The 17,347-nt window shown below is 49.1% G+C and overlaps 1 protein-coding gene across 5 annotated transcripts in view; it reads left to right on the forward strand.

Annotated features, from left to right (window-relative positions):
- Positions 1 to 17,347, forward strand: part of LOC119956059 (PH and SEC7 domain-containing protein 1-like) — a 174,326-nt gene that overhangs the window by 95,914 nt on the left and 61,065 nt on the right. For all 5 annotated transcript variants that reach the window (XM_038782871.1, XM_038782873.1, XM_038782872.1 and 2 more), the window contains 2 exons: positions 11,465 to 11,659; positions 14,101 to 14,181. In XM_038782871.1, coding sequence (XP_038638799.1) covers positions 11,465 to 11,659; positions 14,101 to 14,181 — 276 coding nt within the window. The remainder of the gene's footprint in view (positions 1 to 11,464; positions 11,660 to 14,100; positions 14,182 to 17,347) is intronic.

Below are 17,347 nucleotides of genomic sequence, written 5' to 3' on the forward strand. Positions count from 1 at the left end.
GTGCAGACTCCGCACAGACAGTGACCCAAGCCGGGAATCAAACCTGGGACCCTGGAGCTGTGAAGCAACTGTGCTAACCACTATGCTACCGTGCTGCCCTAAATTGATTGGGCAGTGTTGGTGGTCTCGGTGCTAAAACCTGACAAAACTATACATCTGTGAGGTGATTACAAGTTGACCGTCAACAAGACCCCTCCCCATCTGGACAGGTACCCAGTGCCGTGGATCGGATCCCTACACGCGAAGTGACTGACGCAGTGTTGATTGGGATAGGCCGTGGGTGTCACTGGCTAAGCCAGTATTTATTGCCCATCCCTAATTATTCTTGAGAAGGTGGTGGTGAGCTGCCTTCCTGAACCGCTGCAGTCCCTGTGGTGTAGGTACACCCACAGTGCTGTTAGGGAGTTTTCCAGGATTTCGATCCAGCGACAGGAAGGAACGGCGATATATTTTCATGTCAAGGTGATGTGTGGCTCGGAGGGGCAATTCCAGACGATGGTGTTCCCTTGTGTCTCCTGTCTTTGTCCTTTTAGGTGGCTGAGTTTGTGGGTTTTGCTGTCAGCTTAGTGACTTGTAGATGGTCCACACGGCTGCCACTGTGGATTGGTGGTGGAGGAAGTGAATGGTGAAGGTGGTGAATGGGGTGTAATTTAAGCGGGCGCTGCTTTGTCCTGGATGTTGTTCAGCTTCTTGAGTGTTATTGGAGCTTTACTCACCCAGGCAAATGGAGAGTATCCCGTCACACGCCTCACTTGTGCCTTGTAGATGGTGGCCAGGCTTTGGGGAGTCAAGAGGTGAGTTACTGCCTGCAGAATGCAAAGTCTCTGACCTGCTCTGGTAGCCACAGTATTTATATGGCTGACCCAATTTCAGTCCCTCTGAACCTTTCGTCCTTGTGCCATCAACAAGCTTTTCTTTGCCTACCTCGTCCAAGCCGGTCATTATTTTGTGCAGCTCTGCCAAATCTCCCCTCGATCACCTTTGTTTCAAGAAGAACAACCCCACCTTCTCCAACCTCACGTTGCAGCTAATGTCCCCGGAACCATTCTGGTAAATAGTCTCTACACCCTCGCAGGGACATGTGGTGTTCTTTATGGTTCAGATCCTGGGATGGTTGGCGTAATGTTCACAAAGACCACAACTAGATTTTGTATTAAACAAAGCTAAAGATTTATTTACATTACTTAATTGAATTTGACCTCTTCTATATCATAAACAATTGACAATAAATATACAATCCACACTCATCTACCACTAATCTACAATAATACACTAACTATGATCTGCTCTCACTCACGCTAGCTTTCCTACAGTTTTTCTCTAACACTTTCCCAGAAGGCTGAGCATCAATGCTTTTATAGTTCTGCATCTAGCTCCCTCTAGTGGTAGATTCGACATAACATTAACCCTTACACTTCTGTACATTTTTTGTGATATCACAGGGCCCTCTGCCCCTGCCCAAAATATAGGGATCAGAACTGAATACTGCAGAATTAGCCTAGTCAAAATTCTAGAAACGTTCAGCATGAGATTAAAATTCCTGCCCTTGATCTTGACTGATAGAAGTGTTTGATGTTGAGCGCAAGAGCAGTGTCTTTGAGCAAAATAACGTTTGAGCAGGGAGTGTGTATTGCTGACATCGTGAGTCAGTGTCGTCAGAACTTGAGTAACCTCTCTTTTGTGGTGTTCAAAAGTATGAAGTTAAGAAGAGGCCTCAGCTGCCAGGTCACCACTGCGGAGGGGGGGGGGGGGGGGGGGGGGGGGGGGGAGGGCAACTTGTGGCTTTATCCAAGCGGGCAGAGAGGGTCGTTAATGCATTTCCCGGGTTCCTTCACCGTTACGGGGCCAAACCCCAGAACTCCCTCCCTAACAGCACTGCAGGTGTACCTACATCACAGGGACTGCAGCGGTTCCAGGAGGGGGCTCGCCACCACCTTCGCAAGAGCAATTCTGGGGGGAGGGGGGGCAATGAATGCTGGCCTAGCCAACAACACCCACACAAAAAAAGACTCCGGGTTGTCAAATCTGGTTGGATGTATTCCTGGAGACATAGTTTCTAAGCCTCCGATAATTCAGCCCAAACATTTCACCTCCAATCTTCAGAACTATCACAACTGAAAGTGTTAAAAAATAGACCATTAAAATGACGTTTTTTTTTAATGCTCCTATGATTTTTCTCCTGGGTTGTCCAGAGAATTAATTTTTCATTCCTGGTGTCTCCAGGATTTTCCTAATGTTGGCAATATTTGCTCACAGATCACAGAATAGTTACAGCACAGAAGGGGGCCCTTCAGCCCATCAAGCCATTGCCGGCTCTCTCTAAGGGTATTTAGCTCCTTTTGACCTGTACGGTTCATCCCCATCAGCTGCTCGCTTCTTTAGAATTTGCCTCGATCACCCCTTGAAGCCGATCGCAACCACTCACTGCACACAAAAAACATTTTTCCTCAGGTCACCTCATCTTCGTTTCCCTTTAAATCCGTGTTCCCCTGATTCAGAACTCCAGCAGAAAGTGCCTTCTTGAGGGTGGGGGCTTCCTGCAGGGGCCCCGGACAAGTTGTGAAATTTTACAAACTGCACGAGTGTGTGCCTTTGTTACTCGCTGGCTTAGAGACAGAAGGAAGGTTGTAGCTGTTTAATCATTAACACCCTCTATTGTACTGGCCAGTAAACTGCCTGTGCAATGCAGAGAGCAACACACTGTTTCTCACTGGGAGAAGCAGGAATTTAATCCAATCTCTTCCTCCTGCCAGTGTTGGCAAACTGGTGCTCCCGGAATGTGATTGTTCTGGAAAGTGAAAGAGGCCGAAAGCTCATTTATTCCACGGCACTCTGCTGGTGTTTCATGTGGGGCAGTAGTTCGGTAAATGAAAATGACCTGAGATCATTGCTGTTTGGTGTGTTTATGGGTGGAGTTTGCCACCTTTGCGCTGTGCTTAGCAACTAACTTATTGCCATGTGCTTGTGGCCTTATCGGTGAAGAAGACAGCGGAAAGGTTTGTAAGATGCTCCGCTCGCTGAACCCTGCTTCTTCTTTGCTTACAATACTGATGTCCGTCGCTGAATGTCCAATAAGGAATGCCTTCGCGAATGGAGTCATCAGTAAGTATTACCTTATGACTGTTTGAATATTACTTCAAGGAACAATAGTTCAATACAGCTTTTAACTCGTGTTGTAATTGTGATCATGCTCATTGTTAGGGCCTTACGTGTTGTTATTTAAGGCTCAATGATCGAGAACTGTGCAATAAAGACGGGTCTGAACAAGGTCACAGCTGGAAAGAGAGGGGAGCCCCCACGTGACTGAGTTGATCTGATAGAGGGAGTAGAAGTGTGGGAAAGGATACGGGTATAAGATCAGGTGGAATGTGTTACGGTGGGTATAAGGGGATGGGGGCTGGAATGGGTAGTGGGTGTGGGAAAGGAGATGAAACAGGGCTGGAGTGTTTGGGGAGAACGGAATGGTCCCTTCAGTATTCGGGTGCCGTTTGCGGTTTCTTTTGAAAAAAATTCTTCAAGAACTCCTCAGGTTGGGCAGCGCGGTGGCGCAGTGGGTTAGCACTGCTGCCTCACGGTGCCGAGGTCCCAGTTTCCATCCCGGCTCTGGGTCACTGTCCGTGTGGAGTTTGCACATTCTCCCTGTGTTTGCCTGGGTTTCATAGAACATAGAACATAGAACAGTACAGCACAGAACAGGCCCTTCGGCCCTCGATGTTGTGCCGAGCAATGATCACCCTACTCAAACCCACGTATCCACCCTATACCCGTAACCTAACAACCCCCCCCCTTAACCTTACTTTTTAGGACACTACGGGCAATTTAGAATGGCCAATCCACCTAACCCGCACATCTTTGGACTGTGGGAGGAAACCGGAGCACCCGGAGGAAACCCACGCACACACGGGGAGGACGTGCAGACTCCGCACAGACAGTGACCCAGCCGGGAATCGAACCTGGGACCCTGGAGCTGTGAAGCATTTATGCTAACCACCATGCTACCGTGCTGCCTTTCACTCCCGCAACCCAAAGTTGTGCAGGGTAGGTGAATTGGCCATGCTAAATTACCCCTTAATTGGAAAAAATGAATTGGGTATGCTAAATTTAAAAAAAAGAACTCCTCAGATACTGTTCCCAGGGGCTGGTTTAGCACACTGGGCTAAATCGCTGGCTTTGAAAGCAGACCAAGGCAGGCCAGTAGCACGGTTCAATTCCTGTACCAGCCTCCCTGAACAGGTGCCGGAATGTGGTGACCAGGGGATTTTCACAGTAACTTCATTTGAAGCCTACTTGTTACAAGAAGCGATTTTCATTTCATTTCTGGGATATTGAGCCATCCTAGGATTTACCTTTTTAAAAATTATTTTGCAGAATGTGGGCGTCACTGGCTAGGTCAGCATTTTTATTGGCAATTCCCAATTGCCCATGAGAAGGTGGTGGTGAGCCATCTTCTTGAACCGCTGCAGCGCATGCTGTGTAGGTACACCCACAGCGCTGTTAGGGAGGGAGTTTCAGGATTTTGACTCCGTGACAGTGAAAGAACAGCGAGATATTTCCAAGTCAGAATGGGGTGTGGCTTGGAGGGGACCTTGCAGATGATGTTGTTCAAGTGTATCTGCTGCCCTTTGACCTTCTAGCTGGTCGAGGCCCTGGTTTAGAAGGTGCAGTTGAAGCAATCTTGGTGAGTTCCAGCCGCCACCGTGCGTCAGTGTTGGAGTGAGCAAATATTGGAGTTCAAAGGGTCGCCAATCATGTGGAATGATTGGTCCACGATCATACCGAGTTTCTTGAATGAAGATGGAGCTGAAATCTGCCATCTTTTGAATCTCAGTAACACAACAATCTGACGCGTCAGCTAAAAACGCCTGAACTGGAGAGCCCCGGGTTCAAGGCCCATTCCAGCAATTTGAGCAAATAATCGAGATTGAAACGCCAGTGCAGTCCTGAGAGAATGCTGCACTGTCACAGATGCTGGCCGGAATTCATCGATACCGGTTTTGACGCCGGCGTCTAAACCAACGCGAGCGACGCCGGCGGCAACAGGCCTGCAGGCCCAGTAATTCTCCTCTTCTTTGGGGCTGGAATGGCACCGGAGTGCTGTGCGCTGCTCCGGAGCTGAAACCGGCCCTACACAGCCGGCGCGGATCCGCGCATGCGCGCCACGGCCGTCTCCGCGCTGGTGCATGCGCGCCACGGCCGTCTCCGCGCTGGTGCATGCGCGCCACGGCCGTCTCCGCGCTGGTGCATGCGCGCCACGGCCGTCTCCGCGCTGGTGCATGCGCGCCACGGCCGTCTCCGCGCTGGTGCATGCGCGCCACGGCCGTCTCCGCGCTGGTGCATGCGCGTGGTTGCTGTTTCCACACCGACCCCCAGGCAACGTGGCGGAGCCCTACAGGGGCCTGGCACGGAGGAACAAAGGCCCCCCACCGGAATGAGCGTGCCCGCGATCGATAGCCCCCGGGGGAGTTGGATCCCCCCCCCCCCCCACAACCAGGACAGCCAAACGCCGAGGTCCCACCGGGTGGGACCATATGTAAACCATGTCGGCGGGACTCAGCCCATGATGTGATTGGGCTCGGCGCAGGCTCGGAGAATCCCGGCCGCTGTCTTTTGAGTGCAATGTTGAACAGAGGCACTGCCTGCCGTCTGCCTGGAAACAAGGGATAGCATGGAAAATTAGCAGTGAAGGTTTACCAGACTGATTCCAGGGGTGGCGGGACTGTCATCTGAGGAGAGATTGGGACTAGGTTGGGTTGTTCTCGCTGGAGTTCAGAAGAATGAGGGGGGATCTCAGAGAGACTTTTAAAATCCTAACAGGACTAGACTGGGTAGATGCAGGGAAGACGTTACCAATGATGGGTGTGTCCAGAACTAGGGGTCACAGCCTGAGGATTCAGGGTAAACCATTTCGGACAGAGATAAGGAGACACTTCTTCACACAAAGAGTGGTGAGCCTGTGGAATTCATTACCACAGGAAGTAGTTGATGCTAAAACTTTGAATATATTCAAGAGGCGGCTGGATATAGCACTTGGGGAGAATGGGATCAAAGGCTGTGGGGAGAAAGCAGGATTAGGCTATTGAGTTGGATGACCAGCCATGATCGTGATGAATGGCGGAGCAGGCTCGAAGGGCCAAAAGGCCTCCTCCTGCTCCTATCTTCTATGTATCTATGTAAGATTCACAGAATGGAACGTCCTTCCAAACCCGAGTCAACATTTAAGCCGTAACATCATCAAAGCAGGTTATACGGCCATAATGTCTGTAGAACCTTGCTGTGCAAATTGGTGGCCACATTGTCTGACACCAGGGACTGCATTTCAGAAGTATTTTATTGGATAATCATTGGGGTGTCCTGAGGGTGTGAAAGGCATCATCAAAATTGGAATTTCATTTTATTCCGTTGACGTTCTCCAATCAAATAAAAGCTGAAGGACTGCGTGAGAATCTGATGTGTTATCGTAGGGCAGAGGGTAAGGGTCACTGACTCACTGGCTGTGTGTGTAATACTTTCACATTTCTTCAACACAAGTGAATAACCCATTGCAATGCACATAAACCACCTTCTGTACATCACTCTATCTTCTTAATCAGGTTACTCATTGGATATATTGATTGTTGCTTTGAAACTGATCCAGCAGGTCATGTGAGTGACTTGTCAGTCAATTGCCCATGAACTTTGTGCCTCTACAGAAATGACAGGTGAACACTGCTGGATAAAATCCCGGGAATAATTTGACATATTTTCTTCATCTGAATACTGATCCTGAGGCCGCAGGCATGGAAGAATTCCCATTGTTGGGATCGAAAGCGGGAGCGGACCCCATATCGGCGGGTCACGGGACTCTGGTGGCATTTTACCAGCAGCAGCCACTCAGCAGTCTGCCAGCGGGGCCAGCCACTCAGCTGAGGGCGGTGGCATGACCCCCCCAGAACTCCTCATTGAAGGTGACCGCTGCCGAAACACAGGAGCAGGAGGTGGCCATTCAGCCCTTCGAGCCCGCTCCGCCATTCATTATGATCATGGTTGATCATCCAACTCAATAGCCTAATCCCGCTTTCCCCCATATCCTTTGATCCGCCTCGCCCAAAGTGCTATATCTAACTGCTTCTTGAAAACTTGCAATGTTTTGGCCTCAACTACTTCCTGTGGTAATGAATTCCACAGGCCGACCACTCTCTGGGAGCAGAAATTTCTCCTCATCTCTGTCCTAAATGGTCTACCCCATATCCACAGACTGTGACCCCTCGTTCTGGACATACCCACCATCGGGAACATCCTTCCTGCATCTCCCCAATCCACTCCTGTTAGAATTTTATAGGATTCTATGAGACCCCCCCTCATTCTTCTGAACTCCAACGAATACAATCCTAACCGATTTAATCTCTCCTTGTACGTCGGTCCCGCCATCCCAGGAATCAGTCAGGATCCTTGGTGGCGAGGCACCTTTGAATGAATCAAGGCCGGGCAGGCAGTGACAATTTCTTTGAGGGGTTGATGGTGGGAGGCACCTTCAAGCGGTGCCACCATGACAACTACCATGGGCATTGCCAAGCAGTCTCCTCATGCCAAGGCTGCTCCTTCCGATGTTGATAAAATACCAGCTGTTGGAAGGGGAGGGGGGGGGGGGGGGGCCTTGACATTGTGCACTTTGGTGCCACAATTGACTGCCTAGTGAGCAACCACACTGATTAGATTTCTACCATTGGCAAAATTCTGTGAATGTGAAAAATGCTGGGGTCCCCTCCCTGCCTGTGGCTGACATTGTACCTGTGCTATTGCCACCCAACCCATCTATATCGGTCTGGTAAAATCCAATGTTATGTGCGGCATGGTAGCACAGTGGTTAGCACTGCTGCCGCACAGCTCCAGGGTCCCGTGTTCAATTCCGGCCTCGGGTGACGGTCTGTGTAGAGTTGGCACGCTCTCCCCGTGTCTGCGTGGGTTTCCTCCAGGTGCTCCGGTTTCCTCCCACAGTCCAAAGATGTGCCGGTTAGGTGGATTGGCCGTGCTAAATTGCCCTTAGTGTCCAAAGGGTTAGGTGGGGTTACTGGGTTGCGGGGTGGAGACGTGCGCTTGAGTGGGGTGCTTTTTCCAAGGGCTGGCACAGACTCGATGGGCCGAATTACCACCTCCTGCACTGCAGATTCTATGGTGTGGGTGTAATTTGAAGGAGGCGTTCATTCAGTGTAACTATGGTCTGTGAGCAATTTCTCTCTGCATCTTTACAAATTTGTTGCTCTTCATGTCTGAGGTTTTGAAAGGAATCCCAAAAAAATGCCAACCTATTTTGACTTAAAAACTGCCCACTTCCTATATAAGGTGGTAAATCTGTGAGCTTACAAAACCTGGTCCTTGTGCACACCTGACGAGAGATAATCGGTAACACTGAGAGAGTGGTACATGGGTAGGTTAGGTGACACTTTGAACTAATCTAGTCATGGTTTTCATAGAAATCATAGAATCCCTACAGTGCAGAAGGCGGCCATTTGGCCCATCGCGTCAATACCAACCCTCTGAAAGAGCACCCTAACTAGGCCCACTCCCCCGCCCCATCCCTGTAACCCCATAACCGCACCCAACCTGCACATCTTTGGACACTAAGGGGCAATTTCATCATGGCCAATCCACCAAACCTGCACATCTTTGGACTGCGGGAGGAATCACATGCAGACACGGAGAGAACGTGCAAACTCCACACAGACCGTCACCCAGGGTCGGAATTGGACCCGGGACCCTGGCTCTGTGAGGCAGCAGTGCTAACCACTGTGCCGCCATGCCACCCACTTTTAAGTGGGCACTCCATGCCGCCTGTTTTAAGAGGAGCCAAAGAGTGGTGTTCCTTCAACAAAGACAAACTTGTTAAACTGATGTAATCCAGTTGGGATAGCATCTTGGGATAGCTTCTTGGCCAATGATTCATGACAGTAGAGTTTTACCGAGTAGCATGGAGGATACAGTGAAATATCAGCGAGCAGTGTCGGGGAAGTTCCCTGATGCAGTCCCTCCCACAATGACCTTTCCCAATGGCGTGTTGCTGTGTGGATTAGCAAATTTGCGAAATGAATTTTTGTTTTTCATGCAGGGAAATTTGACAGAGCAGTTGGCATTTGGCCAACAGAGTGGCAGCCCCCTGCCATGTGGGGAGGCTACCAGCTTAATGGAGGCAGCTTCACTATGGCATCCATCGGAGACAGAGGTTTCATGGCCCAGAGAGGGGCGCGGGGGTTACAGGCACGGAAGGCAGCTTCCATAGCTCTAACAACACTCCCCACTCCCCAATTCATCCCTAATTAGAATCCACATAATGTTTTATCTGCATTTTGAAAAAAGGACACCTGAGATTTCAGTGATGATGTGGGGGTGCCTATCAATGCGTGAACATTTGATTAGTGAGGGTCGATTTCATGCAGTCTCCATTGATCGATGAGTGCATCGTAATTCCACTCAATCACTCTTTGTGATATTTATAACGTGTTGTGATAATTATTTGAAACTCCTTTGCATGCTTTTTAACCTATTGATTGAAGTAGTACCCAAAAGGGCTTTGCCTCGTGCTAAACAACTGCTCTGTACCTACTTTCAAAACAACCCATGAACTTCAAAGTAACTCATTGTGTGGGATACTTCTGGGGGATGTGACAAAGTCTTGTACACCTCTTCAATTACACCCCAGTAATCAGTTCCCAGCACAACTCTTCAATAATCTTTTCAGTTTGCATTTATCAAGACGGAATACCAATTGTAAAGGGAACAAAACATTAAACTGCATGAGAAGAGAGTGTTGATTGGTTGGCCAGTGGATTCTGATTGATATAGGTGTTGCCATGGAGAATGCACCAGAGAACAGTTAACTGCCAAGCTTTTTTCAGCAGGAAAATCCTCCGTTGTTTGCGGAGACAAATGACAGTCGATCTTTAAACTTATTAATAATCTGTCCATTTTGTTTGTCTAACAATGAATGTTCTGAATATTTGATTTGCTGGCAATGATATATTTATGTGCACAACACAAGAAAATTCTGTAGAAGTGTCATAGGGACTTGAAACATTGGACGGGGTTTCCTGACCTCATTGCGCCCAACTTGGTGACGTGAGGAGGCCGTTGAATCTCACGAGAGGCCTCTCGCGGGATTTGCGAGACGTCTCGCGAGATTGAACCGAACCTGATGAGACGTCACAATTTAGACCACGCCCTCACAGGGTGTAATCCAGACATACACATATAAATTAGGCTCATTTAAATATGTCTGCGCCGCATTTTCCCGGGGCCTGGAGACTAGTAGCCTAGATGGGGCACCATTTAGTACAAATGTGGACCAGTCGTAACTGCACCTGGTGGGGGGGGGGGGGGAGGTCGCCCAGGCCATTGAAGAACCCCCTGTTGTTTGGCTCTGGGCAGGGGGCTACCCTGGCACTCCCACGGGCACCTGGGCACCTCTCCACTGCCAGGCTGGTACCTTGACACTGCCAACCTGGCACCGCCGGTGTGGCACTTTGTCACTGCCCGCCCGGCATTCTGGCAGTTTCACCCACAGTGTCCAGGTGGCACTGCCAGGCTGGCAGGTAAATTGCCAGGGTGCCAGGCTGGCAATGCCAAGGTGCTTGGGCACTCGGTTGCCCATGTCAGGGGTATTGTCCGGAGCGCGTTGCCCATAGGAGGTGGGGGTGGGGGGGGGGGGGGGGGGGGTCAAGGATCCTGGAAGTGGTAAGATGGTGCAGTGGAAGGGGTTCGGAGGCCGAGGTGGGAATGCTGAGGAGGGAGGAGGGGGGGATGAAAGATCGGGACTGCCTTTGAAAACGACGCCCTGATCCCGAGTACTCTTCCAGCATTGACTGGTGAGCTGAGCTGGAAATGGTGAGTGCGGCCTCGATAAGGAGTTCCTCACCGAGGCCAAATAAAAAGGCAAAGTGTCCATTGAATAGGGGGGGGGGGGGGGGGGGGGTTACTCAATGCTGCAGCTGCCAAGAATCACCTCACCGAACGTGTCCAAAAGCGGACTCCAGTTAAATGGATCTCATTGACTCTGTTTCTCCCGCCAAAGGTGTTGCCTGGCCTGCTGAGTTTATCCAGCACTTTCTGGGGGGTGTTTACAAGAAAATTCTCCACTGTTTTTCCCTCAGTGGTTTTAAATTAAGCTCCTGTCCTGTGATCAGGGAAAGTGCTGTCACTGACTGGTATTTAAGATCCCAGGGAGCTGGTGACAGATCGGCAGGGATTTCCTGGTATCTGTCACACATACAGAACGCGCCAACCTAACATGCCAAGTGTAAAATATCTGACCATCTCTTTCACCGACTTCTTGGGGATCCTGCTGCGCAGAGAAGGGTTGGTGTGCTTGCTTACAGAACGGGCCTTGTGCTTTCATCCAAGTTGTTGTGTCCTGACTGGAGATGCGACCAGGGGTTACCCGCGCTTACAGTGTTGAGATTTTGCTGACTGCTTTCCGAATGTTTTCTTCCCCCAGTGACAGCAATTTGAACCACCCGGTGATGGACTCCGAGTCCGAGATGGACAGCACTGAGCAGCTGGCGCTGGGGAGCACCGACACTTTGGCCAATGGCAACAAGACGGACCAAGAGGCCGCCAAGCGACTAGCCAAACGCCTCTATTACCTGGACGGCTTTAAGAGGTCGGACGTGGCTCGCCACCTGGGGAAGAAGTGAGTGTTGCTGCAAAGTTGCGGAGGGGAGCGGAGCTGGAAATAAAATGGGAAGAAGAGGATACAGCCCCGGTGTCAGGAATTTGGGCACTGTGGCTGATTGTCAATCACACTTCTAATCTGTCTGGTTAAAAGTAGCGAAACGTAAAATGAAATGAAAGGATGGAAAAGTAACCAAAGTCTGGTGTGGTGTCTCCCACATTCCAGTTTCTGCTCCACATTCCTGTTCCCAGAAACACCAAATCATAAAATCCACCTAAGCGCATGTAACAAAAGGCATTGTGCTGCGGCTTTGGGGCAGATATTTTTAATCTTGGTGGCAGCAGATTGTGACCTTCCCAGGGTCTGTTTTTGGGATTTACAGCGTGACTTTTGCTGCAGTCCCACATTATTTTCCTGCAAATTGCTTGAACAGGTTTAAACTGCTTAGAATCCAGCCTTTGGGATTGACCAAATTCCAGTTTATCTACCCATGGCCATCAGAGGACGCTGCTGCATCGATGTTTTAACATGTGGCAAGACAAGTCGTGACGATTCTCCCCTCCCTCCTTTCTCTTTTCATCTCTGTTCCATTTCCCTCTCCCTACCTTCCCTCCTTTCATCCTTCCTTCCTCTCTTCTCTCCTGTCCTCTCTGCCTCTCTTATTTCTTTTCTGTTCCTAACGATTGCCTTTATTACGCACTTTGTGAAGTTCTGCATCCGTTCTTTTATTTCTGCCCTTTTTCTCGTCTCCTACTTTAGTCCCGTTGCCTTTGTGTTTTGTATTCTGCTCTCCTCTCTCATTTTCTTTCTTCCCTTTCTCGCATTCAGTTTTTCCAGTTGGTTTCCTACCCCTGTTTGTGAACGTTTTCTTCGTCACAGTCGTTCTCTCTCTGACCCCCCCCACTTGACTTTGTCTTTAATATTATTGTGGCCTAGACCCTCTCTCACTCTCTCTATCTTTGAAAGTCTCTCCCTCTCTCGCTCCCTACTTTATAAAAGGAATGGATAAAGTAGAGTGGAGTGGATGCTTCCCCTTGTGGAACATTCTAGAACGAGAGGCCATAGTCTCAGGATGATGGGTAGAAAATGTAAAACAGATTTGAGGAGAAACTCCTTCTCCCAAAGGGTTGTGAACCGGTGGAATTCGCTACCCCAGAGTGCGGTGGATGCTGGGACAGTGAGTAAATTTAAGGAGTTGGACAGATTTTTAATTGGTAATGGGTTGAAGGGTTATGGAGAACGGGGAGGACGGTGGAGTTGAGGCCAGGATGGGATTAGCCATGATTGAATAGCAGAGCAGACCCAATGGGCCAAATGGCCTAATTCTGCTCCTGTATCTTATAATAATAATAATCTTTATTGTCACAAGTAGGCTTACATTAACACTGCAATGAGGTTACGGTGAAAAGTCCCTAGTCGCCACATTCCGGCGCCTGTTCGGGTACACGGAGGGAGAATTCAGAATGTCCAATTCACCTAACAGCACGTCTTCCGGGACTTGTGGGAGGAAACAAACCCACGCAGACGCGGGGAGAACGTGCAGACTCCACTCAGACAGTGACCCAAGTCGGGAATCGAACCTGGGACCCTGGCGCTGTGAAGCAATAGTGCTAACCACTGCACTACTGTTATACATCTCCACTTCCAACCATGCTTCTCAAACGCGCTGGGGCCTGTGGTTTCTGGTTCTCTCTGCAACATAAACCTCCCTCAGTTGACATAACTGGGGTGAAGGTCTGTGGGATTTTAAGCGCAAGTGAGATTCTGTGTATCTCGTGTGTTTTTTTGCAACTTTTTGTTTATGTTTAAAGAAGTGGGTGCCTGGCTGAGGCCCTGAACCCCCCGCCTGGATTGAATCAATTAACACTTGTGAGTTTCAATTAACTGCACCTCTTTGCTGGCCCTTTGGGGAGGTTCATAAATTTAAGCTGGCCCTTTAGGGCACGAGGACACAATTATAAATTTGGAATCTAATTTTGAGGTTAATCTCAATATGACTAGCAGGTACTGCGGTGTATATTTTAAAAGTAATTTTCGCTCATTTTGAATTGGGCGACTAGCGGACAGTGGATTGAGACTGTCATTGAAAATATTATTATTTTGTGATAGTTTCATTTTCAGTGTGTCAGTCAGACTGCGCCTGGTTACCACTCTTGAACATATCAACACAGGTTTTAAGTTCCGTTTTAAAACGCTGGTTCAAGCCAGGTTTTGGGTTCACTGTTTTGTGAATGGGTTTCAGCAGAATACCAGGGAAAAGAAACCAATCTCAAAGCGGGTATAATTCTGGGCGCAATTTCTGCCGGTTTCCCCCTTTGCGTCCTGCGCAGAAACTCTTAACCCTTACTTGTCTCCTTCTCGCTTCTCTCTGTCTTTCTCATTCCTCTCTGTCTCCCTTTCTCTCAGGCTGCCTGCCTCTCGTTCTCCCCCTCTTCTTTACTCTCTCCTTCTTGTTTCAGTAATGACTTCAGTAAGATGGTGGCCGAGGAATACCTGAGGTTCTTTGACTTCACGGGAATGAGTCTCGATCAAGCTCTGAGGTAAGAAATAGAAACCAGTCCTTTGTCTACATTTAAGCATCTTTCAAACGTCAGAACAATCTTGTTGGAGGATCTTTTACATCAAAGAACAATGAAGTCAGATAAACGGTGACAATAAAGTCTTACACATTGAAAGATTTTTAAGCTGCTTCAACCTGGTTTTAAAAAAGTTAGGTAAATAAAATCCATTTGCAGCGTCTGATAAGCCATGCTTAAAAAGTACATACAATGGGAGATATAGCAAGCAATCAGAAAGGCAAACAGGATGTTGGGTTTTATTGCAAAAGGAATGGAATGTCTTCCTCACAACTGTACATGGCATTGGTGGGGCCACAGCCAACATACTGTGTACCATCCTGGTCTCCTTCCTTGGGCAGGGACACACTATGCATTGGGGGAGTTCAGAGAAGATTGATTCCTGGAATGAAGGGTTTGTCTTATGAGGTAAAGTTGAGCAGGCTGGGCCTATGCTTACTGGAGTTCAGAAGAATGATCGGATCGAGATCTTGACAGTAGATGCTGAGAGGGTGTCTCCCCTCATGGGGCAATCTAGAACTTTAGGCACAGTTTCAAAATAAAGGGTCTCCCATTGAGGACGGAGATGAGGAGGAATTTCTTCTTCCAGAGGATTTCTGAGGCCTGGAATTCTCTATCCCAGCGGAGGCTGGGCCATTGAATATATTCAAGGCTGGTTAGACCGATTGTTGATTGACAAGGGTGTCAATGGCTACTGTGGGCCAAGCAGGAAAGTGGAGTTAAGGCTGCAGGAAGATTAACTCTGACCTTATTGACCGGTGGAGCAGCCCTGGGAGGTCAAAGAGCCTGCTACTGGTCCTATATTTTTATGACTTTTATGTTCAGTTACCAAATAAAATAAATGTTAACGTTTACAATGTCTGAAGTCTATGTTCTGAACATTCCCTTCTGCTGGTATTGGTGCACAGCAGAATCAGACACTGTGATAAAAGTCCAATTTGTGGGCAATTAGCGCAAATTCTCACATTAGCAATCCCTGCTGTTATAAATGGCATTCCGGTGAATGGTTTTTCAGAGGCTGAATGCGTCGCCCTGATTGGAACCCCAGAATTAGGGCATTGGATTGCAGAGCTGATGATGGTCCACAGCAGAGATATTTCTGCTCCTCCCTCGGGTGCAGGGCCAACATACAACCCAACACGGCAAAGGCCAGATAACAAATTGCACATCATCTGTGGCGTGGTCATTATGAGAGTCGTCGGACACAGCTATTGGCTCAGCTTGTGGAATGCTCACCTCTGCACCAGAGCGGTGTGGGTTCAAACCCCACTCCAGTATTTGAACACACAATCTGAGCTGAGATGTCTGTGCTATAGTGAAGGAGTGCGACATAGTCAGTGATGCTTTACACGTTTGTGAAAGGCTGCCCTTTAATTAAGTGGTCTGCGGCATTGGAAACCTTTTAAAAATATTGGCTTGCTGCCCCCCTAACCCCTCGTTGCTCCCCATCTCCGATCACATACCAATGTGTTCAGGGAACCTCCTTTAAATGTTAGCATATTCCCAGGCACCCCTGCAAATATAGACAGGTTTCTGGAAACATCTCAAACTCGGATTAATTTGCGAGGATCTCTAATATTCTGGCAGCAGCTCTCTGTGTGTAGCCTTGAGAGGGAGCAACTATATTGTGGGGACGCTACCACAGGCAGGTTCCTCTCCCAAGGAAATCTCAGAGATAGAATCCATGGGATCCCGACAGTGCAGAAGGAGGCCATTCAACTGAATTGTAGGCAGCACGGTAGCATAGTGGTTAGCACAATTCTTCACAGCTCCAGGGTCACAGGTTCGATTCCCGGCTTGGGTCACTGTCTGTGCGGAGTCTGCATGTTCTCCCTGTGTCTGCGTGGGTTTCCTCCCGGGGGCTCCGGTTTCCTCCCACAGTCCAAAGATGTGCAGGTTAGGTGGATTGGCCACGATAAATTGCCCTTAGTGTCCAAAATTGCCCTTAGTGTTGGGTGGGGTTACTGGGTTGTTGTGGTGTGGGCTTGGGTAGGGTGCTCTTTCCAAGAACCGGTGCAGACTTGATGGGCCGAATGGGCTCCTTCTGCACTGTAAATTCTATGAAAACTCATCGGGACTGCACCGACCCTCTGAAAGAGCACCCTACCTCGGCCCACTCCCCTGCCCTATCCCTGCAACCCCGTATCCCCACCTAACTTGCACATCTTTGGGATTATTTCAAATGATTTCCCAACCATGGCAAACAAACCAGTACAATCCTCCCTCATGTCTTATTACTTCAGCTGAAAGCATGATGTGGAGATGCCGTCGTTGGACTGGGGTGAGCACAGTAAGAAGTCTTACAACACCAGGTTAAAGTCCAACAGGTTTGTTTCAAACACTAGCTTTCGGAGCACTGCGCGTTCCTCAGGTGAATGAACATCTGAGGAAGGAGCAGTGCTCCGAAAGCTCGTGTTTGAAACAAACATGTTGAACTTTAACCTGGTGTTGTAAGACTCCCAGCTGAAAGCAAACCGAGAAGACAGCATTCTCCTCAGAGAGTCAATATGTAGAATGAGTCAAGATGAGAGAGAAACCTCAGTGTAATCCCTGGTTAAAGCAAATCACTGCGGATGCTGGAATCTGAATCAAAAACAGAAAACACTGGACAATCTCCTCAGGACTGACAGCGTCTGCGGAGACAGAAACCGAGCTAACATATTGAGTCTGGATGACTCTTTGTCAAACCAAATCTTCCGTCGGTACAACACTGCCTTGGCCCCGTTGAATCCTGCATACCTATTTGCCAGTGTCAAATGTCGCCAATGTCCTGATCTATCCGGACACCATTCCCCTCCCATTCATAGTCTCGCTTCCCCCTGGCCCATCTCAGAATCTTCTCCTTCTCCACGAACTTGTGCAACCGCAAAATCACCCCGCTCTTGGCTTCTACCTCAGAGATCTGTGGGTCCGATCCACCTCTGGGGCCTTGTCCAGCACCCTCTCCTCCACCAGTCCAGCCAGCATCCTCGTTCCATCCACACCCCCTGGAAGAGGGTGGCGCTCGTTCCTTCCACACCCTCTGGCAGACCCACAATTGGCACATTCTGGCGCCTGGACCGGTTCTCCTGCTCCTCCACCTTCACTCGCAGCGACTTCCATAGATCTCCCAGGATCCACACCTCCGCCT

The sequence above is a fragment of the Scyliorhinus canicula genome, chromosome 22, assembly GCF_902713615.1.
Source record: "Scyliorhinus canicula chromosome 22, sScyCan1.1, whole genome shotgun sequence".
Classification (NCBI taxonomy): domain Eukaryota; kingdom Metazoa; phylum Chordata; class Chondrichthyes; order Carcharhiniformes; family Scyliorhinidae; genus Scyliorhinus; species Scyliorhinus canicula.